The sequence below is a fragment of the Engystomops pustulosus genome, chromosome 2 (genome assembly GCF_040894005.1).
Source record: "Engystomops pustulosus chromosome 2, aEngPut4.maternal, whole genome shotgun sequence".
Taxonomy (NCBI): domain Eukaryota; kingdom Metazoa; phylum Chordata; class Amphibia; order Anura; family Leptodactylidae; genus Engystomops; species Engystomops pustulosus.
This window is the reverse complement of record NC_092412.1, coordinates 154,697,599-154,724,101: the sequence shown is the minus strand read 5'-3', so window position 1 is coordinate 154,724,101 and position 26,503 is coordinate 154,697,599. Positions and strand designations below refer to the sequence as shown.

The window sequence follows — 26,503 nt, the reverse complement described above, 5'->3', positions numbered from 1 at the left end:
TTTTCAATAAAGAATTTCTACATTTTATGGAATCCCTGGACTGGACATTTGCTCTTGAAGCTGGATTAGTTTGTTTTGTGTTTTATACGCCATTGAAGCTGGTGGAATCCGTGCTCGAGCTATCCATCTGATTACCTGCTGCACCAAGGTGTGCTGACAACGCCCTTTGTTGTTTCTAAGTCTAAAATTGAAATGTGTGTATACCGGTCATAAAGCATGAACAGGTTTCCAGTGCTTGTGGTTGATGGAGTGGGGTAGATGCAGATGTAGTATAATGGGCAAATATCCTGCTCTTACACTATTTATTCTTGGTTCTTCCTTGCTTAGTATGATCACATGCTTAAAAGGGCCAGTTTTAATAAGCAAGGCCTACTTTTATTTGATGTAACCAAGTGGTTTACTTACTGAAACAGCTTAGATACAATAATAATAAAATACTTTTTTCCTATTTTTTAACAAATTGTGTTATTTATACTTACCTTTGGTTGGTAAAATCAGATCAACGGATCAACCTGGACACAGAGCTCATCAGTCTTCTGCTCCAGATGGAGCTTTCAGAAGCGAGATCTGTAAATGACTATACATGGAAGTGTAGGCAAATGGTGTAAGGGAAGCTTGGGTGTTAACCATGAACAAAACTGTATAGACAATAAATAGAACATGGGAAGAGACAGGACTGACCACCTGTCTTAAAATACAGGGTGTTCACATAAAAATAGGCTTTAATTCTGTCATTTAACTGCTTTGCTGACATTTCCCTGAGAAGTTGCCAAGCAAATATAGTCTTCAAGAGCTCCCAGATTACTAACTTTCCCAAGGATGATGACGGTCCCAGAGGCAGAAATCCCAGTCATCGCAATTATATTTAAAAAAAAGTGTTTTTTTTTTGTTTGTGAAAACACACCCTTAAGGAAAAAATGTTTGTTCCATGCATGCGGGACATCTGAATTTTGTTTTAAGAAAGCTGCCTCGGCCTTTTGCAAATACGAGTACCAGTAAATATGCTACTGCGGTTTTAAAGGACACATGGACTCCAAAAGAGATACACAAACACACAGCACAAGGAATTGAATCATTTATAGAGTTATTAATAAACAGTACACATATACAGGTAAATATCAATTTAGAAAAAAACTAAAATACAAAGTTAGTTATAAAGAAAAGGACATGGGACAAGCAGTAAAAACATGATGACATATGTTGTTTTGGCACCGAGTCCTCAAGTCACTTCTATTAAGGCACTTAAGATCTCCCATATGGTCAGTCAGCTCAGTAGTTTGCAGCTCCTTAAGTGTAGGCACATCTATGTACTTGAGGTGCACTTTATGAATATACACACACATTGTATGCTAGTATCCTGCATAGACAATAGAATAGATTATGTTGTTCTCTAGATAGATTATAATCACAAATTACTTATAATTATTAGGTTTAGGTTTCTTTCCCATTATCTCATGTTGCTCCCGAGTGACCCAGACAGCTTATCCCAATAAAGTACTCTGTCTTAAGGGGCACACATTCCCCCCGGACCTGATACAAAAACAAAATGACAATAACAAAAGGTAAATAGATAACTATAGTATATGCATAGACTAGTACCCCTCATGTCCAACACTTTGCATACCAGGTTATGTGTAAATCCCTGATTCATTTATCTTGCATTACTAAAGCAATTCTCACTGTTTCCAGGGCATCACACGTTAAGGTAAATGTAAGAATATGTGATTGTAAATTCCTCTTCAACCAATTATCCATAATTTCTTAACTGCTGAAAATTATTTAAGGCACAATTATTTCAAAATTCTTCTAAAAATCTTGACATTTTGTCAGTGATGCACAAGAGTAACGGATTTCTCCTTAGAGGACTGGCTTAGTTAGTCACTGTCCAGTTGTGTCACAGTCATATGATTGTCATCAAGCAGAAAAGGAATCACTCCAAAACTTAAATTCTGAAGGCCACGATAAATATGGACAATTTCCATAATAAGAATGGCAGGGTGACATATTAACTTAACAGCTTGAGAATAAGTCACATCAACATACTATTCTTCTTTAAAGGAATGGCTACAAGTAATTGTATATTAGAACAATGTTTAGTGCATTCCCCTTGCATAAAAATCTAATCAAACCGTTCTCTAAACTTTATTTGCTGGGTGATTCCTTGGCAGTGAAAAATCTATATAATACTGATCCCACCACCCTATCCCTACCCCATATCTTGGCATATTTAATCAGACCAGTCATCTTCATCAAATTCTGAAGAGTCATCCTCCGAGTCGCTGTACTCCACTGCTATACGACGAGACAGGATGGTAGCTACATCATTACCGCCAACATCTCGCTTTTCATGCTCCAGCTGTTCCTCCACCTTGCGAAGCTGGAATCCTGGACAACAGTGTAAGAACTAGTATCAATAAACCATGTTTGACAAAACTTTTGTTTTACTTATATAAATAATACACATTGTGTAATTTTCAAAATCTCTTCTAAGGAAAAAAAAAACCCAGTCACCATAATCTTTAGGAAATATTTTAATTGGATGCCATCTACCTCCATGTTTTTTAGGCAGAAGATGACAAAGTAGACCCAGACTATTGCTGGATCTAGAAAGGATTACAGGGAATAAATAATAATTCTTTATTTGTATAGCGCACACAGATTCCGCAGCGCTACACAGAGCTTGCCAAATCAGTCCCTGTCCCCAATGGGACTCTCAATCTAATTAGCCTATCAGTATGTTACAAACTTTTTGCAGATGTTGGACCTGGGACTTGAACCCAGGTCCCCAGCGCTGCAAGGCTTTTGTGCTAACCACAGGTAAGCCCCTTCACATATTAGCTCCTGCTGAATTGCATGTACTACAAAAGAGTCTTATCCTTTTATCCCACAACTTGGCCATATTTCAGTTACAGCAGAACTATCATAGTTCTAAGATTGGTAACGTACAATACAATTGAAACAGTTTATTCCACGAGAATTAAACAACATTCTTAACCAATACCAATTGGGATCTTTTCCCACCTCCTTAAGCACTGAATCACAGTGAATCAGTCATCAGCTTGGAGCACTGCAGATGGTGTAAGTCTGCAGTCCTGGTACGCTTTTTAACCCTACCTTTCTGTGTATTAGTAGTAGCAGGAATGCGAAAAGTGAACTATTTATTAAGGTCTACCGCTCTTGCCAGAGCCCCTCCCCTAAGAGTGATTGCTGTGGTATCCAACCAAAATCCTGCTAAAACCCTTATACATGGCCAGTGGGGAGGAGCTATGGACTACTGGTTGAAAGAACCACCAGCAGCACTTGCAGGACCTGTGGACCTCGATTATAAATTTACTTTTCACAGTCCTACTGCTACTAAAATACCTCAAGAGTTCTCCAGGAAAGCAGCCTAACACTGTTTGCAACTATATATGGTCAGGACTGCTTGTACACACTAGCGAGATTACAATTAAACCAGCCAACAAAGGGGAGTTAGGATGTTGTGATGGATACTACATAAAACATAGGATAACATATATACTTGACATTCACCAATTCGATGACAAGAAAACGCACACCTCCCTTATTATCCTGTAACACTTGTATTTTATATCTAACCCATAATCCACAAATCGTTAATCCACCTGGTTGATCCATTGTGGCTTCTACCACCTACTTCTTTTGTAGGCGGTGAGTTTCTTTGTGTTGAAGATGGAAAGAGTGGAAAAATAGGCCAAACATTTGTCTTGGAAACCTGCATGTCAGTACAACCACATAGCATTCTTCAATGTGAATTGACTCTGTACTGAACCGATTCCCTTTTCATGTTGGGTGGATGTATAAAGATTAACTGAAACCATTATCTATACCACAGGGGCCATGCAGTTTAATGTGGACATTTTACATATTGTCCTACAAAACCATCTTAAGGGGTGACCAGGCTCAGATACAATATCTTCGGCTTCTGGATCGGCACCATAGACTCTCTCTCTACACCCTCTTTAAACAAATAAACAGACTCTATACCAAACTTAACTTCACACACAACATAAAATCAGTTTCCTTGACACAATGGTCAAGGGCAACCTACATACCTTTATTCAAAATCCCCCAATAAAAGTATGGACTTCTGCTGAATTTTACCTGCCATCCCAGACACAAAAGATGGTCTCCCAGGTATTTAGGGTTACCCAATATCATCGTGGAAGTAAAAACCATCATCCTGCTGGAGAAGCAGGATGTGGGCTCATCTAAACGCCATTCCACTCTATCCCAAACTTTTGTCAAATACTTGCCTTCAGCCAGCACTTATCCCCCTGACAATAGGACTCTAAAAGTGCCTCTTTCAGCCACATACGTCTGCAACTCTTGCCTTACCTGTTCTCCCTCTCTGATTTATCTCCATTCCCCTTTTGGCCACCACCAATGTACCCCTTTGTCTGTGCAATGTTGTATCCAGGGGTGCCATTCTAAGTTTTACCAGGCTCCCTACTTTGGGAGTGAGAAGTCCGTTTTCAAAGTTAAGACATGTCATTACTTTCAAAATGAATGCCTTCATGGTGAGAATGAATGTGTTTTGTAATGTATTTTCCCTTTTCAAAACACTATACAAACACATTGCGTAAACGTAGCCTAAATCTCTCTTAGCTTTTAATCTTTTCATTGAAAAGTTACGGTGGGAGATCATGTTGACTGTGTCTGTGATGAACATGAGAGCAGAACTAGTTCAGTGCGTCCATCACAGGCAGAGCCACGGCTGAACATTTTAAGCCATATTGCAACTTCAGTGAGTCTACGGCATGCCGAATACAGAATACACAAGAAGATAACATCAGTGTTACCCACTGAACTAGCGCTGTGGCTGCATACTGTGGGAGACTACATGGCTGTGCTTACACCGCCATCATGTCCAGCGTATGTCCTGATAACAGTGCTACAGCGTAAACTTCAGTGCAGGCACAGTCATGCATTCTGCTGAATGAAGCCATTATAGAAATAAATGATGTGCCATAGCAACGATCTTATTGCTTGCACATGATGTCCCTGTAAATGCCATTAGATTTATGTACATATCCATAAATATACATTTCTACAAGTTTATCAACATACCGCACCCAACATATAGCTCCCATATACAGTGCACATGTCAACATATAGCTCCCATATACAGTTTACATGTCAACAGCACAAATGTGTACTATATATGTGTGCTGTATGTTGACATGTGTATTGTTTGTGTGTGCTATATGTTGACATGTGTGCTGTATGTTCTTTATGTTGACATGTGTACTGTAAATGTGTACTGTGCGGACATATATAGCTCCCATATACAGTATACATGTCAAAATACAGCACCCATATACAGTGCACATGTCAACAAACAGCACCCATATGCAGTACACATGTCAACAGCACAAATGTGTACTTTACATGTGTGCTGTATGTTGACATGCGTGTTGTATGTGTGTGCTAAATGTTCTTTATGTTGACATGTGTACTGTATATGTGCTGTATGTTGACATTTGCACTGTATGTCAAAGAATATACAACACACATATACATTACACATATCAACATACAGCACCCTTATACAGTACACATGTCATGTATGTTGACATGTGTATTGTATGTGCGTGCTGTATGTTGACATGTGTATTGTATGTGCGTGCTGTATGTTGACATGTGTATTGTATGTGCGTGCTGTATGTTGACATGTGTATTGTATGTGCGTGCTGTATGTTGACATGTGTATTGTATGTGCGTGCTATATGTTGACATGTGTATTGTATGTGCGTGCTATATGTTGACATGTGTATTGTATGTGCGTGCTATATGTTGACATGTGTATTGTATATGCGTGCTATATGTTGACATGTGTGCTGTATGTTCTTTATGTTGACATGTGTACTGTATATGTGTGCTGTATGCCAACATAAAGAATATACAGCACACATATACAGTACACATGTCAACATAAAGAACATACAGCACACATTTCAACATATAGCACACATATACAGCACACATGTCAATATTAATTACATGTTATGCTGCACAGCAAGTGAAGGGCACTAAATTGAGCCTGAGGAACAAGGGGGAGGAGAGAATCCAAGTTCTGGAGCCTCTGTCTCAGTACTTAGGTTTTGCAGACTTCATTGACATGGGATTGCTGCTCTGGCTCCTAAAGATGGACACAAGTGGAAAAAGGCCCTGTTCCATATGACTGTTTTTACTCCGTAATGTTTTATTTTTTGTATATTTGTATATGTCCCCTATAAGTTATAAAACACTACAGAATATGATGGTGCTATATAAATAAAGATGATTATTGCTAAATGCTGTGAGCCGGCTCTCTGCCTTGCTTCTTCCTGGCTTGGGGAACTGGTTTGTCTGAGCAAGTAGAATCGGCTGGATCCCATCCCTGGTTGTAAGCTTCCCATGATAACCTCACTTTTCCGTATACATAAAAGTTAAATATTAATAATCAAAATTGGATGTACCGACACAGGTTTATTATTAGACTACAAAAGGTATGTAATATATTATTAGAGTAGGAGTACAACAAAATACACTTGGGGCACTTGGGCTACAGAACCTGAATAAAATGGGGAACAAAAGTATACAAAATGAAAGCAATATATAAGATGCACAATTACCTTGACGAATTGCAGACAAGAGATCACTCCGAACATCGCTTACTGGTGGCAAGGAAGTTTTAGGCTTGGATGTCTGTGGTCCAGAATCCCCCTCTTGAGGAGAGAAAGATGGAGGAGGGGGGCCAGGAGGTGGGGGGCCAGGAGGTGGTGGACCAGGAGGTGGTGGAGGTGGTGGTGGAGGAGGGGGTCCTCCTGCTGGAGGGGCAGGAGGAGGAACAGGAGATACAGCTGTATAATCTGTCACTGCAGGCAATGGTGGAGGGGGAGGAGCAGGAAAGCCAGGAGCAGGAGGGCATTCTGGTGGTGAGGGTGGTGGAGGGTAAGTGGGATCTGGGAATAGCCCGATAGGTGGAGGAGGAGGCGGAGAGAAACTGGGTCTTCCGCCAAGAGGAGGATGAGATGGAGGTGCTGGTGGTGGGTGGACTGGGCTAACCAAACTTGATCTATTGGAGTTTCCAGGTGAACTGAAAAACACGAAGCACAAACTCACACATTTTTATTAGAGTTTTTTCTGAAATCCTTGAGTATGTACAATCTATTTCCTAAACACACAATAAAATACAACTTTTAGTTAACTGGTCTCATAAGAGGCAGGGGGTGAAGGAGTTTAAAGGGAACATACCACCACGATTCTATCTATAAAGGTAGAAGGGGTGGTAGGTGGATGTATGGGATGTGAGGATAGCCCTTTTTAGGGCCAATCCTCACGTCCCCACTATCTTTTTGTAGCTCCACCTACCACCCGTTCTACGTTTATAGGTAGAATCGTGGGGGTAGGTTTCCTTTAAGCTGTAATATATGGTAGGGGTTGTCTTAACCTGACCGTCCCATTATGAATGATGTTTTTTTTATTGACTGAGGTAAGGTTTTTATTTTTATTATTTCCTATGTGTTTGAATGAAATCTACCTGTAGCCGTAGCAGCTCCTCTTGATGTTGATCCCTGCGGGGTCGTTCTCTAAGCTTAACACACCAGAATCACCTAGAAAAGAAACTTATAATTAGCAGCCCGGATTACAGGGACAAGATGTCCGCAGTCCGGGCTGCTAATTATGTAAGCCCCGGCACCCCCCTTTCCCATGCTAAGAGGGAGGTGATGTCTGGCAAGAGGTGTGAATTTACTCCCAGGGATCAACATCAAGTGGAGCATAGGTAAGTATTTGCAGTTTAATATGTCTACCACAAATGATTTTCTTTAATTTTTTTATGTTATATAACATAAGGTCAAAACGTATAAAAGCTGTGTAGAAATTCACTTGTAGAAGATGCATAAGGATCAAGAGTACATGAAAGAATAGAATAGATTGGGGCAGGACTGCCGAATCACACGATGAACATTCAGGGATTATCCACGATGGCAGTAAAGGCACATGGACAACTTATATAAAAGAGTGGTCAACTCCTTTAATGTTGGGGGCTAGCTATGTATGCCACTTAGTGAGCACTATGACACACTACAAAAAGTAACCTCTCAGAGCCTTTTAAAAAAGGGAAGCACTTTTATGCCCTCTTGACCCAACCCAGTGTTCAATTAGGCCACATCTGTTATTATGTAAATATCTGTATGGAAGGTTTTGCTGTGGATGCGTTATTTTTTTGTTGTCTATTTGTATATTTACCTAAATAGCCTTGGGAATAGCAGCCCACCATTATAAAATTAAATGTATATAAAAATCACTTAAATTATGAAATATAGGATGTTGTGTGATTAAATTATTTTACCCGAATTCCATGGGAGGAGGAGGTGGCAAAAGATCATCAGGAACTGGAGGTGGACTTGGCATGCTTTCTACATACAGAGGTGGAGGAGGGTAAAGGTTTATATTATCTCCCATATCCATTGGGCTGACAGAGCCATTGTGAGCTACTTGGAGCCTGAAAAATACAAAATAAATTGTGTCAGAAAGGATAATTCAGAATATGTGAAAGTAGAACAACTTGTAGTCCATTAAGACACTGTACATATTATGGCCTCAAGCACATGACCGTAAATGAGGGCTGTGGGCTAGCAATAAAAACAGGAGCTAGTTCACAGCCCCCATTGAGGTCTATTCTGCATGGTCACAGTGGCGTGAGCACAACCCCATTTCACTGCGCAGTGACCAGGCAGAGCGGCAAACTGAAAAATACAGAGCAGGTATTATTACTTCCCGGATGTGCAACACATCTGCCCATTTCTTATGGAGAAAGGAATCTCCACCTGGCCGAAATGAAGCACAAACTTTCCTCTGTTTGCGGCCCATTTGTGCATACGACGGTGTGTGTGAGGCTTAATTCAGCTCTGCGGTTGGAAATCTTTCAGTCTAGATTTGAAATTTAAACACCCATACCCAGGCTGTTGAGCTTTTGCATCCACAAATTCTGGACCCATCTTCAATTGTTCCCACTGGTCTTTCCTTGTGCGGATCTTTCGAGGATTCACATTCCCGCGGTTGGGATTATCTTTCTTTTCCCTCTAAAAAATAAAATGTGTACAGTGAGTTTACATTACTGAAACCTACAGAGTGCCCATTTACGAAGCTGCTAGCCATTCAGTAATGAGCTCTGCATTTTGCCTCTTCTCTAAATCCCATCCTGTTTTACGCTGACTTACTCGACTGTTCTATTCTTAAAGAACACCAAGATAAGTGTTGGTTATTAAACTTTAGAATCAATGAGGTGTTGGAATGAGGGTTTTGTACTCTTTGAATCTAAATAAAATTAATAATGAGAACATTAAAAAAAATTTCCAACACTTTGGGGAAAACATGACCTGCATATTTATGATGTACTGTTTTCTCACAATTAAACAGAATTTATCAGTAACCATGTAAAACTGCAGACAAAGTCGTATAACAGCACTGGAGACAGTTGTTACCATACCTTTGTGTATGTTAGGAGCAGCAGAATTGTGTAATATGCATTTCTCTTCCAGGATTTTAGAGGACTTGCAGCACTCTGATGCAATGGTATGTGAAATCTCTTCACTGAATACTACAGCAGTTACTCAGAAGCCTGGTACAGCAGCGACTACCAGAGCAAAGGGGTTGTGCAGTATTCAGTGAGGACAGTGTGCACCTACAATCCTAGAATATAAATGCATTTTTCAATCCAGCTCTCCAGAGCTGCTACATAACAGTATCTGCAGCTTTGTATGGACAGATCCCCTTTAAGGGTATTTAAACATGTTGCAGAATAGATGTGGGACTTAATAAAGTGGTAATCCTGAAGCCATTCTGTTAGCTTCACAATCCGTCTGCAATTAGCCGTTTTCTGATGCATATGGTGTCAATATTTTGCATTGGATGTGTGTGTGTGTGTGTGTGGGGGGGTTCAATACATAAACAACCAAATAAAGTAGGTTTTCAGGTCTCTTAAACTGTGCTTATATCCATAAGACAGGTTAGCAGATCACTTGGACACTGACCCATCAGCTTATATTAAAGGAGTATTCTCGTCTGGGCATTCACATTCATTTTCATTAATCAGCCATACAAACATTTCTTCAATTAAATTTTTTTTAATAACATCTACCTGTGTGAAAATAATTTCTCATGAATGTAGTCATATGGCTCCTTAGAAACAATACTGTGTCCTTGCATACGACCACCAAGGCACAAAAAAAAACAAAAGGTTTTTGTATATAAAATGTCTGGGAGTTGCTTCATATCCCATGGCTGTCCTTTGGTAATGATTGCTATAGCCAGGTGGTCAGGCAGGACTCAATAGCGCATGTCTGGCCACTGCTGCCAGAATGTGAGGTGGTCGTATCCGAGGAAGCCATTTTATTTCTAAGGGAGAACATGACTACATTTATGAGAAATTATCTTCACACAGGAACTTTTTTTTAATAACATTCAATTGAAGAATTGTTTACACACAGCAAATGAATTAAATTAAATGGAAATGCCCAGATGGGAATACCCCTTTAACTAAGGATCTGGAAGCTGGAAGAACACAGCTTCCTCCTTAGCCATCTGGTCGCACTTCGATGAGAGATGTACCTGCAGTACTGCTGCTATGTGGATGAATTGGTCATTAGTGTTATTATAACCTGCAAAATCCCTTTAAAGAGAACCTGTAAGGCAAAATAACCCCTAAACTAAATATATTTTCATAAACTGCCATTAGAGAGCATTGCCTCTATCCCTTCATTGTCCCTCTACATGCCTGTAAACTTAAGCAACGTGGTCATAAAGTTGTATGCAAATGACCTGTGAAATGTCCAATGAGTCATTATCATATTCAAGCTCTCCAGCTTATTCACGAGTGGGAGGCACAGCCATACCCCCAGTGCTTGGCTGACAGCCTGTATAATGGTGTAATGGCTGCTCCATGTGCTTCCTGGTGGCCACGCCCCCTGCTGCCTGTGTGTGTGTGTGTGTGTGTGTGTGTGTGTGTGTGTATGAGAGACTCCAGGCAGCCCTGTTATAGCAGAACATGTCAGGTACTTGTGTAGCTGATATCTGTGTCTCTGTGTATTAGGAGGAAGAGCATGTCAGCAGATAAAGCACAGACACTAGCAATGCTTTACTATACATTACATACAGACATGAGCAGGGGGAGGAGAGGGGAGGGGTAACAGGGGTGACATCACTGCCTGTGACCATGCGACCAGCCTCATTTACATAATAAAGAAAATATGATTTTATAATGATTAAGGCTACATGCACACTGCCGTTGCCCGCCGCACCGAAGCACGGCGGGCACTCGGCAGTGTGCGGGGAGAGGAGGAGGAGGTGAGCGCTGCTCACCCCCGCCCCTCTCCATAGGAACATATGGGCCACTGCGCCGCAATATGGGACATGTCCTATCTTTTCCCGGGCTACGAAGCGGTACGGTGCCGCACGTCGGCCGTATATACATACCCCATACATGTGTGTGAATGCAGCCCAATGTATGAAAAAACTAGATAAAGGCTGGGATGGAATCCTTGTGAGCTGCGCCAACAGGTAGAGGTGACAGAAATAGTGACAGAGACCTGATGACAGGTGTCCTTTAACAGAAACACTAGATTGAAAAAGTTTTGGAAATATTATCACTGGACATATAGATAACCAGAAAAGCTTCTCACCCTATGTTTACGCTTCTCTTTCATGATATCCTTGGTGTCTTGCAACATCTTCTCCTTCCACAGGTCAAAGAAATATGAGGGATCAGTGTAAAACTTTAATGCCTCCTTTCCATCTTCCCTGTAAAATGATTGATGTAGTGATCAGGTATAAGGCTCATATTTAGGGACTTTTCCCAAGCTGAACCATTTAAAAGGTTTCCTACCTGTAAGGGGAAAGGTTGTTCAGTGGTGGTGGCATGTCACAGGTAAGGTATGTTTCACAGACAGGAATGGATAGAGAATCACGCACAAATAGTTGCTGATCTTGCATTGTGTTGCTGTGGAATGCTTTTCTTGTGTTTATACCTTGTAAAGAAACTGGGGGAAAAACAGAGAATCTTAATAACAATTATGGAGATTACAGTTGCATACATACATAATCACTATGTATGTATATTCAATGATCCAATAGGATCAGCTTATACATTGCCTGCTCTTATAGTCACCAGTGATGAGTCCGATGGCTTTTTAAAGCACTTACCTTCTTCCTCTTTAGGATCCAGCTGTGTCACTTTGACCTGTAGCTTCTCCACTCTCTCACCAAGCGTTCCCACCCGCTGCGCAAACAGACTCGCTTCATTGAACAACTCTCCAAATATATCCTCTGCATAGCGACCTGCATAAAGAAAGGGGTGGGAGAGTGAATAGTTTTACGAAAAATACTAAAAAAGAAACCTAAAGCAGTGACACATATGTACTAGACATTGATTGTGAAAATCAATATTGGTATTAAATTTTTAGGGAAAGAAATGGGACAAGGTAGTTGATAGGGATTTTTATGCAGGGCCCCAACAGCCCTCTTGACTTTTGTAAGGCGAGTCCTAATTAACCCTTTCATGATTGAACATAAAAACTAAGACACGTCAATCTCTTAGCGTATGTCAAGATCTTCTCCCGTTTAATATCTCAAAATGCATAATATCACAGACAGAAGAGTAGGCGTGAATAGTATACTGTAAAGTTATTGGTCATCAGCACATTCTGGGGTAAAAAAAAAAATAATTAATTGTGCTCAGTTCTCAGAGACCTTGTACACAGATATTGTTTATACTAATTTGCTGAGAAGAATAAGATAAGTGGGCTCCAGAATCACATTATTATGCAGCATCAAGGACAGACTGGCTTCTCATTAAATGTCAAAGGGTATTAGCTGACAGGCAAGCAAACAGGTTACATAAAATGAAGTTTGAATCATGACATTAACTTGACAATGGTCAGGGAACATGGGCCGCTGTATCTAAGATGGCGGACAATAGTCAAGATGGGGTCCGAAACCAGTGCGACCTCCTTAACAATAGTTTATTAATAAGGATTGTGGTAATATTTTTACATTAAAAAGTCAAATTTCTGCATATGAAACTTTACTTATAATTGTCACTTTTTAAGGTACCTTAAAATTTGTGATGGATGGGCAGTACAGCTTTAGGGGTGCAAGCGAACAGAATAACTAACAATTGTGCCAGACATGGGTTCAATGTCTGGCCAAGGACAGTCGAACATGTGCCAAAAGTGAATAAGTATGCACTCCAGGGTGAGGGTTACACATGGAAGCATGTTCCTCTCCAAGTCACAATGGCTAAATGTATTGCTGCTGTAAATCAGTGTCTAAATTGCTGAGATTAACACCCCTGTTATCCCAGGAGGGATCAGACAAAATCTAGTTTAGGGGAAAATGGTATTACATAAAAGAGGATCCTTTACACTAATGATCTTTGCCACTTCAGGATCACTAGAGCCAGGTTAATGTGGTCACATTGATATACGTGACGCATGTAAAACGCTGGAACCAAGCAAAATAAGCAAGCAAAACCACCCGAAACAAACAAACATACACCGAATCAGCACGAGGAGCGTGGGAGACTTTTCTGGATCCAAAATAACCACTTTTACATGGTAATTCTTTAGGAGCAGGGTTTCCATGTTCTGTCACTTACTGAGGCTTCCTAGTTGGCGAATGACATTAGATAGGGAGATGTTTGTCACACATTCCAATTCACTTCGGACATTCGGAAGCTTCTGCCGGCACACATGGCGCGGCTCAATACAGCGGGCAACCAGTGGCATTCTGCTAAAAGAAAGAGTCACTGATTAGTACTCTGCTTTATTAGGATTACCTCTGGAACATCAAGCATTCACAAAATTTCTAAACCTGTAAAAATATGCAGGCAGGGAAGGAGTGGAAAATTAATTAATGGCAGATAAGCTCAATCTTTTATATCCCCTTAGTGTTCACACAAAGATAGCTAAACATAAAGGACTTGGATGTCTGATGATACCATATACATATTACATACCCGAAAAAACAAAAAAAACAAAAAAAAAAAAAAAAACCCGTTTGTCGAGAACATATCACAAACGCTCCTGTATGCAGGAATATATATCGGTGGCATGTACCAGAACGCCCTTGTACACGTGAACTATAAGTGCTTAGCCTCAGGTCTCCTTGGTAACAAACATTCTGCACAAACTTCATACATTAGGTATGGCGATTATACTTACTCACCAACATGCCCTGCATTCAGTGAAGCACACACCCACAAGAAAACCAGTTACACTGGAGTCCAATAATCCAAAATGTGTTCCCTTAAAATCAAGTTGTAAAATGTGACGGATTTACAATATGACTAGTTGAAGTTTATTCCTAGATGCTGACTGCTTAGTCACTTTTTGGGATGATTAAATCATTTATCACCGTATAGTTTGCATTGTTTGGTAGCACATTGCCCTTTACCCATGGTAATGGACAGCAGAACACCAATTTAGGCACTACGTACAAGATGAGATTACTGGACAACCCTGTTTCCTTAAAAAATAGGACCCCCCCTAGACCTAGTGCAATTTTTTTCAAGCTCAGAAATATAAGGCCTCCCCTGAAAATAAGACCTAGCAGCAGTCATTGCTACATCTCCAACCACTGACTGTGATGTTGCAAATGCTAACACATAGGGCTCATTGAAGAACAGTGCTAAACATGAGAGATGGAGGCCAATGGTTCCAATAGAAATGGAGTTACAAGAAATTAAGCATGAAATTCAGAGTTTGGAGAGTTACAAGGATGTTAGATAAATACCAGGATTCAAAATGTACCTGAGATAGTTGTACACGGACAGGGAGCAGCAAGACTTTCTTGATGGAATTCAGAATTATATGCTGATGTATGTGATGGCAGGACTACAGGATATTAACTCTATTCGGACCGCCCGCTGAGTTTAGCGGGCGTAGGTCCGGAGTCTGCAGCGACATCTAAGGTTTTCTGTTGCTCCTGCGCTTGCCGCGGGAGCAGGACCCGGTCTCTGGGTGTCAGAGACACCCGGAGACCATAGGGAGAAAAGAGATGTGGTTCGTTACTCTCTTCTCCACTGAATGAGCGCGATGCAGAGAGGAGCAAAGCTGGCGCGGACGCCGGCTCCATAGACCCGGCGGTCACGTGACCGCCTGGTCTAAAGGGGTTAACCAGAGCAGCTGGGTCTAATCAGACACAGTCCAGCTCTAATTAGAATCCCCAGTCACAGGTAATCATTTCCCCTGTAACTGAGGCCCTTATAGATGCTTCAGTTACAGGGGAAAACCTGTATAAAGCATGCAAAAAAAAAAAAAAGAACCCGTCATGCAAAATAACCCCCCTAAACTAAATATATTTTCATAAACTGCCATTAGAGAGCATTGCCTCTATCCCTTCATTGTCCCTCTACATGCCTGTAAACCTAAGCAATGAGGTCCTAAAGCTGTATGCAAATGACCTGTGAAATGTCCAATGAAGCATTAGCATATTCAAGCTGTCCACTCTATTCATGAGTGGGAGGCACAGCCACACCCCCAGTGCTTGACTGACAGCCTGTATAATGGTGTGAGGCTGTATAATGATGTGCTTCCTGGTGCTGGTGGCCACGCCCCCTGCAGCCAGTGTGTGCATGTGTGTGTGTTTAGGAGAGATACAGCAGCTCCAGGCAGCCATGTTATAGCAGAACATGTCAGATTCATGTGTAGCTGATGTCACATGTGTATTAGGATTATGCAGCATGTCAGCAGATGACATACACACACTAGCCATGCTTTACTATACATTACACACAGACATGAGCAGGGGGAGGGGTAACAGGGGTGACATCACTGCCTCTGACCATGTGACCAGCCTTATTTACATAATAAAGAATAGATGATTTTACAATGATTAATGTATGAAATAACTAGATAAAGGCTGGGATGGGAACCTTGTGAGCTGCTCCAACAGGTAGTAGTGACAGGACAAGTGACACAGACCTGATGACAGGTGTCCTTTAAGCCAGCACAAATGAAAATTCACTAAAAATCCCGGTCACTAGAACCTTTTCATGCCATGTCACTAAGGAGTTAATAAATTGCGAATTCTTGTTAATGGAAAAGACATCCCCTGAAAATAAGACCTACTGCTTATTTACCTCTTTGGGGCTTATTTACTAGGAGTCCCGCGGAACGCACTTTCGTCGGCTTTTAGAAATTTCCGGGATTTGCGCCACTGGGACAGGTATTTAGAAGGGGATTGTGTCGTACGCAATCAGATTTTGGCGCCGACTTTCAGAAATTGGGGGGCGGATTCGGACCGAGTGCGGATTTAACTTTGAAATTTTGTCGCAAGACATGAACTTACATACACCTGGAAGAAGAAGGTGAACTCCGGTGGACCTGTAAATATGAGTAATTTTTCCTCCGATTTCAGAAAAAACATAGAAGGATACAAGAGACAGGGGCTATGGCTCCAATAATGACTTACATCCACAATAAAGATATTATTCTGCAATATGGATTTCACCTAAAGTAAGGCTGCATACACACGAACGTGTGCCTGCCGGGCACATGTGCAGTGCATGGGAGAGGAGCCCCACTCCTGTCCATAGAAAATACTAGCCGCGCAACCATATCTTTTTGTGGCTGCAGTCCGGAAAGCGCTTGTTGCGCTCAGCGTACCGAGCGGTGTGCCATAGCTGTCAAGCGCCGAACTAGTACATCTCCTATCTTTCCCTGTGTTACAGCCCGTACCCAATACATTGCTATGGAGTGGGGATGGGGGGGTCCATCCCTCCTTATCTCCATGGCACCGGACGTATGCCCACCCACATTTGTCAGTGTAAATGCAGCCATTGGCTACATTCACATGATGCATGCCCGCTGTACCGTAGCACAGCGGGCACACATCGGCACTGGGGAGAGGAGGAGGGGGTGAGCGCTGCTCCCCCTTCCCCTCTTCATAGTGATGTATGATGCACTGCGCCGTATTCCAGAGAAAGATAGGACATGTCCTATGTTTCTCCAGGCTACGGGACAGTGCCACATGTGTGCTGCACCATAACCATTGCTGTCTATGGGAGACTTATATATATACGTCCCCCATACGGTCGTTTGAATATAGCCTTAGAAAGGCTTTTTTGACAACCCTTTGAACAATTCGAAACACAGGCCAAGGACCAAACAGATAAGATCACGGTGACAGCATCTACATAGTGATTATCACTGCTGACACCTGTAAACAATAGTGGTTCTGTCAGTACATCACAGAACGCAGCAATCTGTAATAACAAAGCAGACATTAGAGGAACATGTAGGTAAAAGGCACCTATAGTGGAAACTTGGAGATTATCTCTAGAAGGAATGATATTGTGCAGAGGTGGAAAGGAGAGAGAGAGAGAAGGGGAGTTGAGCAGAATGTTCTGGATGGCTCTGCAGATAGACAGGATGTAATGCTTCGCCAGGGAGGCGGGAGGAGAGTGGAGTCTCTGCCGGACATCCTTAATTAGCAATTCCCAGCATGCACTATTACCACAAGACTTGCTAATCGACTGTATACACGACAACCCGTGCTCACTATAAGAGAAATGCAGGGTTATTATTCCATTACAACATACAGCACCATTGTGTCCTACTAGCCGACAAAATCCACTTGTACTCGTCTCTCCATGCCAGGCTGTCACTACTCCTAGTAGGTATGTAAAATCTAGAGAGATAAACACTATTAGAAAAACACATATCAGTAGTAAACTATCTATAGTTACAGTATGGGAGATTATTTATTATGCTGCAGCGACAATTGTGAGGTTTCTGAATGGTGAATTTGCCTTGGAAAAACAAACTTCATCAGTAAAAACTGATTGTACGTGTGATGCAGCCCGGTGACTGGACATTGGTCGGATTTTCCCTTATATGTACATGAACTTTCCAAGCTGCTCAGCTGGATCGGAGACAGAGAAGGCTTAGGGCAGGGACATGTTCTGATAATCCATTACACACACATAGATACACATATGAAGAAAGTAATGGCGTGTACTGTTGGTATCTGGCTTGTCTGTGAGAGGCGTCAGCATATCCCCCCACTTTTGAGGCCAGCGCTGGCCTGATCACGCAGGCGGAGGCTGCAGGCCCTAGAGGGATTAACAGAGAGACAGAAAGCTGCCAAGAGATCCAGGTGTGAATGGCTGGCACACCCCTTCTCCACATCTCATTGGTTACAGCTCACAGCCTGCAGCCAGATACTGCAGCTGTAACCCCTTCAACACTACAGTCAATGTGACACTGCTGAGTATATGGCCACAGCTGCCAGAAAGGCCCGTTTCACACGTATTAAATGGGTAAAGTCCAGACTTACAAAGGCATATCTAAAAGTGCATTTACACAAAGCAGCAAAACTACATAGATAACTAGTGAAAAACCATCTTGTGGCCAAAAAATAAAAACGCATAAAACTTGTGCATGTCCAGAGACTGGCTTTTTAAGCTTTGGCGCCAGTTCAGCATACCCTATCCACGTTGCAGCAGTCATTTAGCTTAAGTTCACCCATGTCCCAAGTAGTTAAAGGGCTGGTCCAGGGTGTTAAAAAAAACATGCCTGCTTTCTTCAAAGAAATAGCTCCTCTCCTGACCATTGGTAGTATGTGGTATTGAAACTAAGTGGTCAAGGTAAGTTATAACACACAATAATATTGTAATGCAATTGCTTAGAAACGGCAGAAAGGCATATTTGCTCTGCAGGTGTGATGGGCTTCTGCAACCGCTCTTTAGTAAAAATGAGGTCCCTGGTGACAGGTTCCCTTTACACTGTACACTGCACAACCCCCTTCTTCTGCTGTCACATGAGCTGCAGCTCCTGCAGGCAACAGAAAAACATTAACATTGTGACCTAATATTAGGGTCCAACCCTGCTAAAGTTTCTTATTAATTGCCAATTTCTTTAACCCCTTCAAAACTTCCATATGGTTATATACGTCCTATTTACCTGTGCAGAGCCGACTGCCATACAGCAGAACACACCAGTAGGCTAAAGGACCTTTAGTAATGTCACAGCCATGTGATCAGTAACATGCATATCAGACGGTGACGTCACCCGGATGTCTGGCCACAGAGAGGGCATGCATAAATTAGGTATCAGATGAGCCAGGAGGCGCTCGGCAGATGCGACTGAGCGCCTACGGCTCATTTCAATATTTTTATAACCTTATTTTCTGGCTCTGATGGAGGCCCTGTAAAAATCAAAAAAAGGATCTGTCATCCACAGCAGGTAACGCGGGTGCGTTATAGGACAGTCTACCACCGAGAAAATAGTGGTGGATGTCCTTTAAAGTTGTAGCAAAACGACCCTCCCCCCCCAGGAGAAGGGGTGGTTTGGTATGGGATGCACATGGAAACCTAGCATATGATCTCACCCTTTGCTATATTCATCACACCTCCCCTTTTAGAGGGCAACACTTTTTCTGTGCTACCCCTCCATTGGTTATCTCCCTATTCCTGAATAAGTTTCAGTAACAGAAACCAGTCAGTCATTCTCATAAAGCATGTGTTGCTGCACCTCTGGGGAGACCCAATATACTGAACAATGGATTGGGGGGTGGTCCCCAGGGTTCATGTGATGGACTGCCAACTTGGAAACACCTGCTCAAGGTCCACGGAAGGCTGTGCCTCCAGTTCCTTGTGAGCTTTCAGGCTTGTCTTAACTTCTAACGCTTCATAAAACCCCTAAATGGATATGACCAGAATGGACGAGACTGCCATGTCTTCTGGCATTTCCCAGAATCTGTCTCCTGGCCTTAGTCTGACCTGGAAGCTACTTGGTAGAGCCCACTTCTCATTGGCTTCTGACCCAGTTGCCACTGCAGACAGACAAGGTGTCCTCAGCTGATGAAAGATCCTGCACTGTGGCTTTACCTGGGAGCCCCATCACTCCTAGGAACTCCCTTTTCCCACTTTCAGGCCCCCCTCAGCAGCTATATGCCCCCTGTCCCACCTCTGTCAATAAAAAAAATAATTCCACACAGGCTAGCTAGCCACACGCCAAGGCATCCTTAGGCCTGCTTGTTTGACCCCCATCCCCACGGAGAAGAGAAATACATTGAAGGATTTCCTGGCAACAAATCCAGTGGGAACACCACTTCAGGCCATAACAGAATCGACTCAGCCCCAGTGTCTCTCAATTTTATGGCCACAGCCTGGCCTGTGGTGACCACCACCCCAAACATAAATCAATGGAATGGGACTAGGCCCTTCTGGCTCTGTGGACACATGGTTTTAAAGTGTCCTGGCGGTTTGCAAAGGTGACAAAATGGGGTTCCCCAAAGATGTGAAGAGGGAAGCATGGGCAGGTGCCCCCTTGGGCTTACCAGCATTAATAGCAGGCATTATGTTTGTCTTACCGACTGTCAGGTCTTTGCCATTTCAGAAGCCCCCTTTATCTTCCAGTCATGGAAAATCTGCTGTGAATCCTCCAAGAAATTCCACAAAAACTGTTCCATGGCAAAGTGCTCCTAAAGCTGCTGGATGGTGGTTGGCCCCAATCCCGAGGTCCATTGGTGAACTGGTGAACAGATCCCGAGGTCCATTGGTGAACAGAAGGGCCCTCATTTGCTCGGCCCCGCTGTCATCAGGCCCTCGATGCAAACTCCACATCTTCTTCTGGTATGTCTATTTGCATAGCCAGAGCAAAGCCTGTTGGATTTACTCTTATTTCAGGGTGACCCCTGCTGAGCAAATATCCAAATAATTTCTTTTTTTCTCTGACACGAGTGGTTAGGTTCTCAGGTAAATGGTACGGATTAAAAAAAATAAAAAAGTCTTTTAAAATTCCAGGAAGAAAGTGTCCTTATCCTACAGGAGGAAGCTCTTAGCCTGTATTTTTGGGACCTGGGTTACAGGGCACTGATTAGGGTAAGCTGTTGAAGAGAATTTGTAGCTGGTGTTCAAAGATTCTGCATCAGCCATTAGGGTTTCATATGTGGTCTCGTCCTCTGCCTGGAGATTTTACTTGCCATCCTTGTAGTTGCTGGTAACTGACACAGAACTGCAACTAGATGCACCCACGCACCTTACTGTTTTTGCACTCTGTCTAGTGCTGAGCTGATCTTTAGACCCCAACGGACGTCAAAAGCTGCTGCTGGTAGTCTTTAGTGTTTGGGAATTTGAGTCCCAGACACTTATCTTGATCACACTGCTTAACATACATATGTGTGTGGAATGGAACAATACTTAAGTGACCTTGCGCTCCCCTGGGGGGGGGGGGGGGTTCAACTGGTCTGAAAAAATGTCTTGGTGTGGGATGCACATGCAAACCTAGCATGGTTGCTGTGATGAATATATAGAAATATACAGCAAGGGGGGCACATGTCAGGTCTTTTCTTGTACATCGGTGCCTTACTTTTTCCAACCTTATCTTGAATAAGTTAATTAACTCTCAAGGAGAGAAAGAGCTTCAAAGTCCTAGTTCACACCTCAGCAGCACTGTGAGTATTCATTCATATTCCTCCAGAACTCATCTGAAGTTCTTGGTCTGGTCCAAGTAGATTGTTTTCTAGAGCCTATCTGGTTGCTGGAGGGGTGTGTCTACACCACCTAAAAAGGCAAGTCACCTACCTTGGTCATTGTTCTTTTCCTGGGGAATTCTTAACATCACAAGATTACAAAAGTTATAAAGAATCTTCAAGTTCAGCACAAGTTAACTGTCACTGTATTGCTTAGATTCGCTTGTGTGTATTGCAGTGTCTGGTATTCCCACAAAGACAAGATTCTTAAATAAATTCAGGATTACAAAATAAAATATTTGCCAATTCACTATTAACAAAAATACAGCATTTCACAGATATACTTCCAACCTATCAGTCCTGGTGTTTACAATTTTGGTTGTCCCTGGATCTGACTGTAAAACTTCTAACTATGGTTGGATTCTTCACATGAACAGCTTATCATGTCTGCACAGCTGCAGTGCTCTCTGCCCCTCCCCTTGCATTACAAGATCAGCTCAGACACAGGCCCTTCCTGCCAGCAAGTGGCAACGTGCAGAGACTTACTCTACTACCGTAGCTACAGGTAAGATAGTGTTTTAGGTGAGTTAGCAGAGCTGAGAGTGTCATTGTATTTTATATCCATCTCATCAATCTCTGATCTAATTCATATCTCTTTTTCTAGGTGTCAGATACTAGTAGAATGTTCAGAAGCTTAATAAAAGTGTAGATAAACCCTGTTCCCTGATAATTATTGTCAGCACACATCATTTCATCTCAATTTCACAAATACCCTTGGTTATATATGAATTACCTTGGCTGGCTTCTAGCCCGATATAATCTTGTTACGGACCTATATCTAATGAGAGTGGAACAGGGGGAAGTTTGAGACATGTGCCTGCACAGCGTGGCAGCCTTTGAAGCCTGAGTATAGAGGGGCTCTGCCAACACCCCCCCCTCTCTCCTCCCTCCCTCCAGAGCAAAATCTTACAAGTTGATTTTAGAAGGGAGGAGGCTATAGATAACAAATATAAGATTACCAGTCACAGTCTTTAGATCTATGAGTAAGTGCCCCTGGTTTATCCATGCTTGTTTTTTGATGGTAGATTTCCTCCAAAGTTAAAGGGGTATTCCCATCAGGGCATTTACATTTAATTAAATTTATTTGCCATGTAGAAACATTTCTTCAATTGGATGTTAATTAAAAAAATGTTCCTGTGTGAAGATAATTTCTCATAAATGTAACCATGTTAGAAACGTGTTAGAAACGTGATGGCTTCCTCGGATACGACCACGTCACACTCTGGCAGTGGTGGCCAGATATGCACTATTGAGTCCTGTCTGACCACAGTCTTCAGCAATCATTACCACAAGACGTCTGTGGGACATGTAGTAACTCCCGGACATTTTAAATACAATAACCTTTTGTTTCTTTGTGCAATCTCTCCAGTAGAGGTGGCCGTATCAGAGGAAGCTATCTCATTTCTAAGGGACCATATTACTACATTTATGAGAAATTATCTTCACACAGGAACATTTTTTTTAATAACATCTAATTGAAGAAATGTTTATACATGGCAGATTAATGAAACTGAATGTGAATGCCCAGACGAGAATACCCCTTTAAATATATCCCACAAATGTATGTTACCCTGCTTAGTTCCTGCTGTATTACATGCAGCCTTCAGATTTTAAAGGTACATTTCACTGTTACACAGTACTTCCTCTTTTAAGGTCATATCCTTACATGAAACATATCCAGGTGCGTTCCAGACTTGCAGATTGTACTACTACTTTAATTTTTCATTCTCAGTTGCTATCATGAGCTAGCATACATCTCATCACATTATTTGGTATCGGTTTGCCATATGGTTCTGAGGCCCTGATAGCATACAATAAACTTCTTTCGAACATTTTTCTTCTTTATTCCCAAACATCTATGGAATCAATATAAAAGCAAAGTTTCTCTTATTCTATTATTTTAGCAAGAGTGTATATTCCGGTGGTGCCCGAAGAGCAAGATATTGGCAGAGCATCTTCGTACTGAAGAGCAGTTGGTGTTAGATATGTAGCACATGAACCACTTTTGCTCTTCTTATCATTTGCTTAGTGACAGAGCACAGAAATTCTATTCTTCTATAGATGTCAACAACCTCTATTCATAAAAAATGAAACAAATGGATGGAGGAATGGAAAGTCATGATGTGCACAAGAATGAGAATAGAGAAGTATCCATGGTGTCATGTGCACACTGTCTACTTATGCACATCTAACCAGAAATGCTCACTGTAAGCCTTTTAACATTTTAGTTACATTTTTTTTGTAGGGAATTGCTAAGATTTAAAGGACATCTACCATCAGATTAGCTGATGGTAGATGATTACAGCTCACCTCCCGTCGTTGGCTTGATTGATGTAACCCATAAGTGGCAAGAGTGCTCAATGGACCCATCTTTAGATGTAGAAGCATTTGTATTTTAAGTACAGTCACAGATAGAGGCGACATTGTGTGATTTGTGACACTGGACTACAGCTCCAATGTATCCAATGTAAGTGGCAAAGGCTACAAGGTTACTTGAAATTTCTACCATACCACAGATCATTGTGCTGCTCTGTGGCACCTTCACTAAGAGTGCGACTTCCAGAAAACAGAGCCATGTAAACTGCGCAGGAAGTTCAGTATGCAGTTCTGTCCTGAATTCCATTCACATCTATGGGATTCCACACAACTGAGAATATGGAGCTGGTCAGTGGGACTTATAGTCAGCCCTTCTGACAATTGCCAGGCGTTTTAGCAGCAAGATTACAGGCCCCCTACCAACCTTAATCCGGCCCTGCTCTCCATACACAGCAGGCGTCAGATATATAATCTGACACCTGCTTGTTACTGCCATGGTCAGCGCTGCCACAAATCGTGGCAGTTAACCTGTTAAGTGCCACAGTTTAACCCGACCATGGCACCCAACATCACTGCGAAGGGCGCCACAATCTTGCCTCATAGGGCTACCATGGATAGTGATCTCCAAAAGCCAGCCGATGTCTAGTAGAGATCATTAGTAAAATTCCTATAAAGCAGCATTGCAGTATACAGTATGGGTAATCAGCCCCTGCAGGGTTATATTACATTACAGAGTACACACATTCATATGGAACACTAGGAGTTAGGGCCCTGCTCGCAAGATCTTATAGTCTAAGAGGATAAAGGGGTGACACAAGAGGTAAAAGAGATTGTACAATGACTGTACAGTCCTGGTGACGTGCATGAGAGATTCGAATTAAGGTAGAGATTAATCTAAAATTATTGGCAAATAGATGAGAGAAGAGAGATAAGGAGTTTCAGCATTATACAGAGCTTTGTGGATGAGGGTTATTATTTTAAATTGAATACGGAAAGAGACAGGCAACCGATGCAGTGATTGGCACAAACGGAGGCAGAAGGCCAGCCTGGCTGCTGCATTAAGAATAGATTGTAGAGGAGAGAGTTTAGTGAGGGGAAGACCAATTAGTACAGAGTTATAGTAATCTAGGCGAGAGTGAATAAGCGTAACAATTAGCATTTTAGAAGTTTCAATTGTCAGACATGGGCAGATTCTGGAGATGTTTCTCAGATGCATGCAGCAAGACCGAGCAAGAGATTGAATACATGGTGAAAAGGAGAAGTCAGAGAACAGCACAACCCCAAGACAGCGGGCCTGCTGCCTAGTAAAGAAATATTTTTTTATAAAACTAAAAGGTTAAATCACCCCATGTGTGTTTTTACTTTAATGACCTCATGGGGTACATATATATATTTTTTCTTTTCTTTTTTTTACAAGTTTCTTATAGATACCCCAGGTGGAAACGACCCCCTGTGAGGGCTGATGTACATCAGAGCTGTGCTAGGTCTGATCAATCCCAGCAGCTCTGATTAACCCCTTTAGACCTCTATGCATCCCGCTACTTCAGTTTGATGCTGTGAAGAACAGAGAAAGCAGAAGGGATGTTTAGAAAACATAAACTTGATTTGGGCAGCACGGTGGCTGAGTGGGTAGCACTTCTTCCTTGCAGCGCTGGAGTCCTGGGTTCAAGTCCCACCCAGGTAAACATCTGCAAAAAGTTTGTAGGTTCTCTCCGTGTTTGTGTGGGTTTCCACATTCCAAAACATACTGGTAGGTTGTTTAGATTGTGAGCCCCATTGGGGACAAGGACCAATTCGGCAAGTGTAATCTGTGTGTGCTATATAAATATAGAATTATTTGATTGAAAAAAAAAAGTAGTACTCTGCCACGTCTATACTGTATTTGCAGGATAGGAGTAGTAGTAATGTTCCCTGGAGCAGCAGCATTGTGCTGTGTCCATTCTGTATATGCAGGACAAAAGTAGAAGTTCTGTGCCATTTCCATACTTGGCCCTACAGTTTAAATGGCACTGAATACAAGCTGGGTCAGAACAATAGTTTTAACTAATCATTTTAACTGAAGCATTTATTGTTATATGAAAACTTTTTTTTCACCACCTAAACCGCCCCAACATACATGTTCTTTACAAGGCATTCGGATATAGGTGGTCTTTGCAGAGAAATAAGTACTAGAAGGCTGTAATTGCAACCAGAGGCAGGGGCATTAGGGTGACATCCATGCCCAGCTGCAGGGGCTGCCACGGGCAGGGTCCACTGCTCTTCTAATGGATACAGCAGGAAGTACTGCGTGTGATCCAGAGATTCCAGATTCTAGCCGTGTCCACACGTTACACACTGACGCCCATCCTGTTACAGCAGTTATGACACATCTCAGCAGCTGATAACTTTTTCAGCATGAGAGGCCACTGTAAGACTAGTATAAAGCTATAATATCCGAGAACAGCCATGTAAACACCTACGACACCCGGCTGTCCTCAACACAGCCGCCCCCGCTCCTCCTCACCTTAACCCCGGGGTCTCCGCTCCTCACACCGGGGATCCACCAAGACAACCAGCTGGACACCGCCCCACCAAAACCCTCCTCAAAAACGCTGCCATTGGCTCCGGTTATTCTATCGCCACTGTCGATTGGCTAAAGCAGTTTGTC

The 26,503-nt window shown here is 42.2% G+C and overlaps 1 protein-coding gene across 2 annotated transcripts; it reads right to left on the bottom strand.

Annotated features, from left to right (window-relative positions):
- Positions 1–1,062: 1,062 nt before the first annotated feature.
- WASF2 (WASP family member 2) lies at positions 1,063–26,503 on the bottom strand. Of its 2 annotated transcripts, none has more exons than XM_072137012.1 (9): positions 26,360–26,503; positions 13,661–13,791; positions 12,208–12,342; positions 11,891–12,044; positions 11,688–11,805; positions 8,965–9,089; positions 8,357–8,509; positions 6,636–7,099; positions 1,063–2,385 (listed from the first exon to the last, which is right to left on the bottom strand). In XM_072137012.1, the coding sequence occupies exons 2-9, from the start codon at positions 13,788–13,790 to the stop codon at positions 2,228–2,230; spliced, it is 1,437 nt and encodes a 478-aa protein (XP_071993113.1). In that variant the 5' UTR covers position 13,791; positions 26,360–26,503; the 3' UTR covers positions 1,063–2,227. The 2 variants fall into 2 exon arrangements, with proteins under 2 accessions (XP_071993113.1, XP_071993114.1); XM_072137013.1 differs by having other exon boundaries at positions 13,661–13,794; positions 26,360–26,481.

Bases quoted from the DNA above. Each gene is read 5' to 3' on its own strand.
- WASF2 (XM_072137012.1), bottom strand. From the start codon at position 13,790: ATGCCACTGGTTGCCCGCTGTATTGAGCCGCGCCATGTGTGCCGGCAG. The intron at 11,806-11,890 runs GTAGGAAACCTT...ATCATTTTACAG, and splicing joins AACAACCTTTCCCCTTACAG to GGAAGATGGAAAGGAGGCAT. The intron at 2,386-6,635 runs GTAATTGTGCAT...ACTGTTGTCCAG, and splicing joins CTTGTCTGCAATTCGTCAAG to GATTCCAGCTTCGCAAGGTG.